At 33.8% G+C, this 10,507-nt stretch overlaps 1 protein-coding gene across 2 annotated transcripts; it reads right to left on the reverse strand.

Annotated features, from left to right (window-relative positions):
• Positions 1–1,158: 1,158 nt before the first annotated feature.
• On the reverse strand, positions 1,159–6,196 carry LOC120328377 (claudin-4-like). Of its 2 annotated transcripts, none has more exons than XM_039394842.2 (3): positions 4,203–6,196; positions 2,030–2,176; positions 1,159–1,773 (listed from the first exon to the last, which is right to left on the reverse strand). In XM_039394842.2, the coding sequence occupies exons 1-3, from the start codon at positions 4,393–4,395 to the stop codon at positions 1,598–1,600; spliced, it is 516 nt and encodes a 171-aa protein (XP_039250776.1). In that variant the 5' UTR covers positions 4,396–6,196; the 3' UTR covers positions 1,159–1,597. The 2 variants fall into 2 exon arrangements, with proteins under 2 accessions (XP_039250776.1, XP_039250775.1); XM_039394841.2 differs by lacking the exon at positions 4,203–6,196 and adding an exon at positions 3,164–4,066.
• Positions 6,197–10,507: the final 4,311 nt, after the last annotated feature.

The raw sequence follows: 10,507 nt of genomic DNA on the forward strand, positions 1-10,507 counted from the left end.
TAAAATGCTATTCCTGAGCGACAAGGCTTTGGTATTTATGGATAAATACTATCGAATCTAAATCAAATTGCTTATCTATTATCGAAACGCAAATATTTATAACTCGTATAAAAACATTAATAGTCTCATCTCGATTATTCATATCGTTCATTTTAAACACTAACATGTGTGACATTTCGATTTCTTATTTTAAGCGCGCGGGAAAAAAGTCATATTTATTTTTATAATAAAAGCAGAAACATTTATTTCTTTATTGAGATAAAAAAAACTAAGTGAAAAAGAAGGTAGATCAACAATTTGCGGTGGACTACCATTCATCTTCCAATGTTTTTCTAATTTATCAAAAATATTCATAAAGATAATACACTTGTGATTTATGAGAAAACAGTATGGAGTGAATAAACCCTCATTGTTGAAAACGGAAGCGGTTTCCACTTGACTAACGATTTCTATTCCTTCTGAAGTGCCATAGTAAGCAAGGAGAACAATGCTACCTGGGTGTAATCTTATTATTTGTATATTATATTATTTATATATTAGTTTTTATACGGCAAATGTACAATATTCTTGGAGTGCCATTATTATACTTCGATTGGGACAAGTTGTGGCTAGACCGGTTTTACTGACCCCATTCATTATTCAAGTAGGTTTATTATTGCGAATATTATTTTTGTTATTTTTCGCGTTGGAGGAGTTTGAAAATTTTAAATGGAAAAATCTCCTCTTAACGATGAGTAATTGTCGTGAAAAGTCTTCACGCTTTTCAGACAATTAGATAACTAACAAGCCGTGAAATAAATCCTTTTGAATACCCTCAAATTAAGACGTTGTCGACACAATGTGTAAATAACGTCAACGACGATATTCTTAATTTTGAAGTATCTGAGAAAAACGGAGAAATTTATTTCCGATAATCTTTGTGACGTACGATCAATCGTAAAGGTTCTACCAGCAGTTTGCGAATCACCTTACATTAGATAAGTTGGATAGTGACTGTATCTTGAATTGAATTGAGTTTTGATTTGCGATTTCTTCTGAAAATGCCTTTTCACAAAACCATTTTATGGATAGAACATTTCGCTCATATCGAAACGTATCCACGGTAATAACAATTTTCTTGAGATTATTTCCCTCATGGTAATTGCAATGTATAATCAATAATATTAATTAAATTTTTTGGAAGTATCATAATGGATCGTTATCCACGATTCCGCGCATGAGGACGCACGGAGTGCATATTCCAAGCAGATAACCGTATTAGTTTGCACATATATACTAAATATACTATCATTGAATCGTATACATATGAGTAAATTAACAGAAAAGATATATTGAAAAAATGAAAGCTGTATGCATTATAGTTTCAACTACAAAAAAGATACATTATTTGATTCATTTTTTGATATGGATTAGATTTCCTTAATTTGGCTGAATTCAGAAGCGGTATCCGACATATAAGCCATCATGACTTCTTGCAACATAGCACAATTCAAGTGATGTTGAAAGACAAAAATTTTTAAAGTTTATTTCAATATTTTTACGTTATTGCGGGATTCGTCAATGTCAAGCTGGATTTATTGATCGAGTACGTTAGAGTTCAACTCATATATCCGTAGTTTCCATATTTCGATAAGAAACCGACTGGAGCGGCGATGAAAGATATGATGCAAGCTGCCCATGCCATCCATAGTGAGTAACCAAACTCTTCGCCAACTAATAAATTTTCTCTCGTCTTTGCTGTGTATACGGAACATCCAACCAGAAAGAATACACCTTAAATATGAAAAATGCATTATTACAGCATTATGTTGGCTATTTAAAAAGATCTTTCAATTTTAGGGAGAGGGGGGGGGGGGATAGAAAAACCTCGTTTTTGTTCACATTACGTCAACATCAGCAAGCGTTGCTTCTGTCTTGTCGCGTCAGTGGCCGATTTATACCTTTAGGTTGAATCTTTCCAAGTTTAGCTTTGGGTTTTATAACCTTGCAAAAAAATACACTTACAAAAAAAAAATGCCGAAAAACTTACATGATAAAAGTAATACGATTCCAAGGACAACATGTCCTTTCTTTTTCATTTTACCCAAAGCATGAATGAGAGACAAAAAGACTCCAAAGACGATTCCAACAACGCCAAGAATTACAAACGCTCTTGTTGCGTTTATGTAGTCCGGAACTGGAAAAAATATATACAATTCGATAAATAAAGTAATAAGAGGTCAAATTTTTCAGATCTATATCTTAAAATACACGTTATTATCATACCGTCTGTCATACTCGTTTAGTTCATTTTAGCAATCAAATATGGACGTTTTTAATCTTGTATGAAAAACTAGACGGAAATTTCGCATCATATAGTTGCATAGCCAATTTACCACAATTTCGGAGAATAAAACACATTAATTTTAGTTGCATATATAAATTTGTGTTATATTTCTGCATATTGTAGAATTTTACATCTTTCACATTAAACTCCGCTTTTTTCTAGCTGGAAATGATTTTGTACTTTAGTTTGAATATCAATGGTTTTCTAACTGATTCTGGTGACAATAAAGCGTTTTAGAGCACAAAAATCGTGAACCATAACGATTTGTAAATAGAACATCGCGTGTTCTTGAGCGTGCATATATGCAAAGACGCTGCATGTTTTTATTCCAATAACAACTAAGGTCACTGATGCTATTCATTGCTTGAAACAGAAGATACATAAATGGGTGATGCGGATAAATAGGAGAAATGGGTAAGTTGGATACATGGCATTCTGCATGAGAATGGCTGTAATAACTACTGCAATATAATCTGATTTCAAGCCGTGAAGCACACGACATCAAGTGAATCCAATATGCAATGGGAAATGTATTATACAGTCTGGTGTTTCAGTGAACCGACGTCAATTAAAATTGTACCGATAGCAAAATAGTATAGTATAACAAAAATATACTGCAATTTTAGTCTGGAGTTGTTTTACCCTTCTACAACGTCAAAAGCGCCTTATACTTCTATATCGCACACGCACATCCGTCTACAACATTAATCAATTGTTTCTGTTTTGATACAATTATTCAATAATACCTAATGCAATTTTTTTTAGAGATATGCAGGGTGTCTCGAAAGTAGGTTGTTAACCCTTTCACCATCATTATATGTCAGAATAGAAACTTGCCATTCGTGTATAGCTGACAATCTTCTTTACTTGATCGAATTTTGCAACTTTCAAAGATACCGTACTCTGTACCGGCAGACATTGAAAGTTTCCATGACGGGGTTGCTAGAGAAATAGCGCTTAGAAGTGTTGCAGCGACGCATAGTAGGAACGTTATACATTGTAATAAGTGATAACTCTCAAAGTCCACAGCGAACATTTTGACAGGTAAAATATGACTCAATCTACATTCTCACACCCTCTACGATAATTTCCGCATGCCTGAACAATGAACAGGAATCTGAATAAGTGGTAAACAATTTTCTTGCAAGATGCTTTTCTCGGTGATCAATCAACCATTCCAGAAGGAAGGCATGTTAATTTGACTTAGAGGACTTGTTAATCTCTGGCGCCATAGTGCGAAATCAAATGTGAGGGTGTTGTTTAATTTTCCTGATCGTATTTAACGGACTCTCTCATTGCAGTATTACGTATGCGTAGGTAATGGTTAATTAAGTTGGAAAGTCAATATGACAAGGAAGACATCAAACAAATAATTAAAAAATAAAAATCTTGAGAAGCAGAGAGTCATGTTACGGTTCAGTGATGCAATGTCTTTGTTGTCGGAAGGTTATCAATGATTATCAAAGCTTTAAGCGTATTCAATTTAATTGCTTTCAGCAGTGTGATGTCCAAGTTAGTAGATGATTAAAGTGTTATATCTTTGTAAATTTTATCCGTACCATTCAAACTATAGTAGTTCTTTACCTAGACCTGGCTGCGTATACAATGCCCTTTCCAGAGCAAAAGACGTACAAATACGTCATATAAAAATCAGTTTTGAAGCTATGTTGAGTGCAGTAGCTCTCTCTAATGGCGGCTTAAAATGCAAATCCTATACAATGAGTAATTCTGATAATACTAGGGATTTGAGGTGTTGTTCCAAACAGTGCTATAACAAAACAGTAACTCTTGAACTTTGATACCTGTTTACCTTTTGGACTTAATTTTCTCAATAAATATATTAATAATAATAATTAATATCAAATGAAAAACTTGCCTTCTGATCGACTCGCGCAAGTTGTTACACTAAGCACTGTGATGCATCCCCGGAACAGTCCTAACTCTGTTCCAGAAGATGATAAAATAATAGTTCTACGCCAGGCGACCGTAATGGTTGCTGTGATGGATAAAACAGCAGCTGCACAAGCTAGAATTCCTGCCGCCAGTGCCAGAATTGCAAATGTCTTCATGCTTGCGGTGATCAAATAGAGGTAGAAGATTAGTCAGCTGATATGTTACAAGAAAGAAATCATTTAAATGCAAGAATAGTTGCTGGTTAGTAATGTCGTGAAACGTAAAATTAGAGGTGCTTATAAAGTTTGATGGCATATACAATCGTTTAATTGCTTCAGTCAAGAATCGGCTCATATATAAAAATATAAAATTCGATAAAACTCCTCGTTATGTTAAATTAGGAGAATAAAAAATTTCAAACAAACGTAATTTAGTTGATGTAAAATGTAATAAATTTCTCTTGTAAAAAAACAACAATAGAAGCTGAATTCTGATTAATTTCCTTTTTATTGAGGTATCACATACATACTAGCAAACATGCAAAAGATAATAAATACAAAGATTCTGACTTCATCAGCATCAGTGACGTAATCAGCATCCTATATAATTTGTAAATATCAATCCAGAATAAGCTATTGGAATTCCATAAATAAAACTTAAATTCATGCGGTCAAATATATTTAGATATCTTGCAACTATAACTCTCATATTCCACAAATAAATATTTATACTAGTTATGTACAGTTTGGCCGAAGCATTCGAACGAATATCGCAATGCAACGCAACTTTATAGTGAAGAAAAAACATAGTTATGTTCAAACGACGACACTTCAAAAATTGTCCTGGAATAGATGAGAGAAAAAACTAAATACAATAAAAAATATCCATGAGTGCTCCAAATTGCAACATCTGAATATTATTTTTAAAATAAACATAAAGCACTCCGCCAAGTTAAAATTACCGAATTTAAATCTAGCGGGGCCATTGGCAGGAATTTCGAAAAGGGTCTCTAGAAAGACCTCCCAATTTGTCAATATCTTAAGAAAAGCATACACATAACAGAATAGAACATAGTTTTACTGTTGACTAAAACCTTCCTGATTTGTCTCAATATGGTCACATCAATTCTGTCACTGTTATGCCATGCAATTTCAAGATTTTCTGTCATTTTGACTTAACTGAGCTTTTGTATCGTTCTATTTTATACACTCAACCAATTCTCTTTGAGAAGCAGTCGCCAACTGTATATTATAAATACCTAATTCTAATCAATACCGGTATGATGTATTTCACATGACTTGAACATTTTGTGAAATGAAGTTAGTAATATTTTAAGCGCTTATGAATTTCTCGTTGTCTTAACAATCAACGCTATCCGTGTTACGCCGTAAAATACTCGAGTGAATATTGTGATAAAAATTTTGAAGAACTTTAGAAGACATCAATTTGTATACAATAACGAAGGCGCAATATATCACACATTTGAGTGCTCAAACAGAATTTACTCATTTTAACTCCTCAGATATCTTTCTATGCCTATTAGATTAGCATTTGAGTTAACATTTCCCTCAACATTTGGTTAGTTTCGGGTCGCTGGAAATGAATTAAAGACTTATTTTTTGTTTTATTATGTTCACCACACAGAAAATTAACTGACTCAATTTCTTTAATAATATCTGGTCTTCCAATAAAAGCATAAAGAATATAGCTATCTTTTCATCATCTCTTACGGCTCACCGAACACAACCAATAGAGTCATACCCTATAATTGTTTCTGCCTGAGCATTTAGAGGTAAATTATCTGAGATAGCCAATGATGCGCATCATCCCTCTTTTATGTCTTTGTAGACCATGTCATCGCAGTAATTCTAAGCATCTAAATGTAGTCCTAACAACTGAAAAAATAAACGCTTTCATGATTCATTTGCGTAACCGCAGTCTTCATGCTTTTGGATAAATTGGATATCAGAAGCAACGCCACGTATTGTTCGGATTGCCTTATAAAATCACACATATATATCGATGAAAAGCTTACCACGTTATGCATTCTTATCCGATCTACATCGTCAATTGGTCTTGTGATATCTTAGTCAGATATCTAAATCATGTGACGAGAAAAATGTCTTTTGCCAGCAAAAATTAGTCAGATGCGCAATGCACACACACTATTGATCAGACACGGGCGAGGTATACAAGCGAATGCGCATTTCAGCTGTGTTGCAAAAAATTGTTGACGTCTTTAATTCGTGGTAAAAACAACTCCCAGTATCGCTTTGCATAACGCTTTTTGACCCTACACCAGTGCTGTATGCTTTTTAGTGATTTAACGTCGCCTAGCCATCTCGCGAATTCCATATTTTTGAACAAGATGGCTTCATGCTGCCAAACCGAAGGTTTCATTCCCAATTGTTGTGGGACATAATGACAACGAATATGATATTTCTGGGGAGTATATATAAATAATACATAAATACCAAAATATATTGTACAGGTAATAGTCTCATTACCGGAAACTTAGTCATTGCGGGTATTCAATTAATTGCACTCTCACCAAGTTTCTAAGTGATTTCGGTTTCGATTCATCCGCTCTTACCCCAAAGCGACCGACGACTTATCGATCTTTTTTTAGTTTCTAATACACCGATATTAAAACGTTTAATACATTTAAAACAGGTATCTTTTTTTTTATTCAGGTTTTTATAGAATAAAACTATTGCAATAAATAATATTCATCAATAACAGTGATTCATCATAATAAATATACACATTGCATTAGTACAATGATTGTATTGCAAGAATTCTCAAATTTTTGTTATGTTGAGCAATTTTTCTCTTTTTCAATGCTAATTCTTTTTCGTTCTCTCAATTAATTTCAAAAAGTGTATAAACAATGGCCTTCTTTTACCAATTTTACAATTATAAAAATAAAATAGCCCTGCAAGTAGGACGCAATTATAAATCTGGTCAAAAAAATTTCTACAATAGCCTATTAAACATTCCATCTTGGTGAAGGAGAAATTAATACCACTTTTCGTAAACACCCACTGGTTCAACTGTTCTCAGAATATTGATGAATAATAACATTCAAAAAAAGATGATTGTTGTTCTCAACAGATACATTTCAAAAATCACATAAATTTGAAGGCACTTTAAAGCCATATAAAACATAATTTAGGACAATTGCCCTGTGAAATAGTTTAATGTGGAAGGACCGAAGTTTTGTCTCAATGGTGCAAAAATAAACATTAGAATAGCATTTATTCCAATTAATATTGGAATGTGCATTTAAATCAATAGTTCATTTTTTTTTCTACTTTTATTGGTGGGATAAACTGTTTTTCGTTCAACTGACGATATATTTCTTTGTTTCTATTTGCACAATATCACCTTTAAAAGAGTCTACCTCCAAATAATGAAAAGTCACATTACATATATTTTCTAACCAATCATCTGGAATACAACCTATAAGTTTATAGTATTCGGTGTATTCAGATGCACTGTATTCAATGTCATATTTTTCACACAATTCAAAATAAGTGAACAAACGAGAATATCGGTCGAAGACTTATCGATCGAAGGTTGGGAGATCCCCCAAAACAGCGCTATTACTCCATAGTGACACCGTGTGTCCCATCACCACTTAATTAATAACTCGCTAATTATACGGCATAATTCATCGAAAATCAATAGGCTTCTGATCCGAGCTATGATGAACGCACATGCGAAATTTGGAGCAGATTCAACCTCGCTTTCGTGAGATATCGCGTGCATCTAACAGACAGACAGGCAAACAAACAAACAGACAAATACCTATCAACATACTTACCGATCTCTCGATAAGTAATCATTGCCATTAACTAAATGTTTAAACAGTTCAACACCTTCATTATACCATGACTGTATAAAGAATGTCTTCCTTATGATTTATGACTTATAGATCTAGCGGCGTGTATCCTTCGCTCTGACAACAGCGACACCGCGTGTCTCATCATTAATTAATTAATAACTCGCTAGTTATACGACATAATTCATCCAAAATCAATAGGCTTCTGGTCCGAGATATGATGAATGCAGATTCAACCTCGCTTTCGTGAGATATCGCGTAACGTACGAAAGTGTCTAACAGACAAACAAAACAGACGAACAAAAAAATCAAGATCGATAAGTAATAAGTTATAGGTGACGTAACAATTGAAATTTGTGCAGCCATCTATCACTTTATCACGCAGACAAATTTTAAGGAATGACTGTAAACATCGGCGCATTTCCATACCATTTTTTGTCAGGTTGCAATAGACTAGCTTATACTTAGCTATCGATGTTGTTAATGGCAAAATGATGGTTGTGAACAATGAACATACGCGCCAGTTTGTAAAAACTGGGGTCAAGGTGGGACAGAATTTGCTGGACTATGTCTAAAAGTATAAGGTTATTTTGGCCATAATCAGCATGGCAGGTGATGAACTAAAAGGATACAAATACAATGGGTAAAATGTGATTATAGAATTTATTGATCCAATAAAACAACGGAGATATTTTGATGTTCTTGGGGAGGAAATGTGACTTTGCATTTGGTGTAGTTTCAGCAATATCGTTATTTAGTATTATTTATAGTACTAATTAATCAATACTAGTACTATTAGTATAATATTACTCACTTGAAAATATTTGGGAAATATTCAATTCATCCCAGCCGTTTAAGGATTGTCGAAATATAATCCACATTTCCAAAGTAGGAAACAGAAGTGAGCAATGTAAAAAGTCTATTGATGCCAAATGGAAATTTTTTTGAACATCGACTTCTTCTTAGCTATTAGTATTTTTGCGCGGCACCTTGCTAAATGTTTAGAATGAAAATGGGAGTTTTGAACATGTAAACCAGTTTGTAAGCGCCAAACGCAACACCCATAAGATATTACGCAATTGTATATTTCCCATGTCCATTTTGAAGTAGCCTAATCCCGTGAAATTAGAACTCTTATTCCTTGTCTGAACTCAATGTCTATAAATGAAAAAAAAAAATTTCGTGCTCACACCTTTGATAATCAATATATTACAATATCTACCCCTAAGTACCATACTGCCCTAATTTAATTATATTTTACTTTTAATACATTCAATAATAAATGTAATCTGGACTATAACTTGACTTTTATTTGATGGATGAAGTGGTCTACAACCTTCCTGCCGGTCCGCCAAATATATTCCAATACTAAACCCCATTGCTAAATGCAAAGCATTAATGGCCTGCCCATTTATTTTGTGAATTTTAACTTCTATTGATGCGTAAACCAAACTTCGCCACCAGAGGTCCTACGCCCATTTAAAAGAATATCCTGAGCTCATTGACTAGCCATTAAATTACTGCTGTTTTTGTAAAACTTGCCTATGGGATAAAAGCTTTTCGTCGTTATCTTGCATCGAAACCAAACATAGGTTCGCACCGGTCCATAAACTAAAAACCGTTTTCACTACTGGTGTCTAGATAAATAAACGTAAAAAAAACTAAAGAGCACACATACTAGGGGACAATCCAGTCAATGCTGAAATTGTAAACCCGTGTAGCCTATAAACTAACAAATTAAATTGCCAACTATTATTCTGCTATATTCTGTCAAATAATTTTTTTTAATATGTGATTTATCTGAAGTATCTCGCGTTTTCCTACTTTAATATATCACTGTGGTTGTGTGTGTGATTTATTTAATACCTTCAGCTACCACTTCTTTTAGCAAAACCCTCCAACTTAAGGTATGTTCCTAAAGTTTTGTTGCTCTCCTGATTCTATAATCAATTCATGTTTATATCTATTATTTTGTCGTCTGTAATGCTGATTATGGAGCCTAAATATACTTATAACCAAAGTGACTATAGTCACTTTGCTCATAACCATATGTGAACGCCTGCCTGACTCTGAGCAAAATGTGTATCCGAACCGTTTGAAAAAATTCAGTGTTACCGGGTACACTACCGTTCTTCGCATAATAAAGTCGTCTTACTAACTTTCCTTTCCAGGGTGGACTCAATATGATAATCATATTTCAAATTTCTTCTACATTGAATCATAGTTTATCATAACAGATAATACCACGTTTTTCAAAATGCGAATTTTACATGCAATCATAACAAAACTTCGTGATATTCGTGAGTCAAAAAACAGGAAAAGGTTGAACGAAAGTGATCGTCCCATTGCCCTATCAATTGGGTGCGGACAGTTAAAAATAACTACCGGTATGGGTATGATTGTATTGCTAACAGCGGTGTTCCGATACCGCATTCATTTGCCCG

Source organism: Styela clava, chromosome 7 (genome assembly GCF_964204865.1).
Source record: "Styela clava chromosome 7, kaStyClav1.hap1.2, whole genome shotgun sequence".
Taxonomy (NCBI): domain Eukaryota; kingdom Metazoa; phylum Chordata; class Ascidiacea; order Stolidobranchia; family Styelidae; genus Styela; species Styela clava.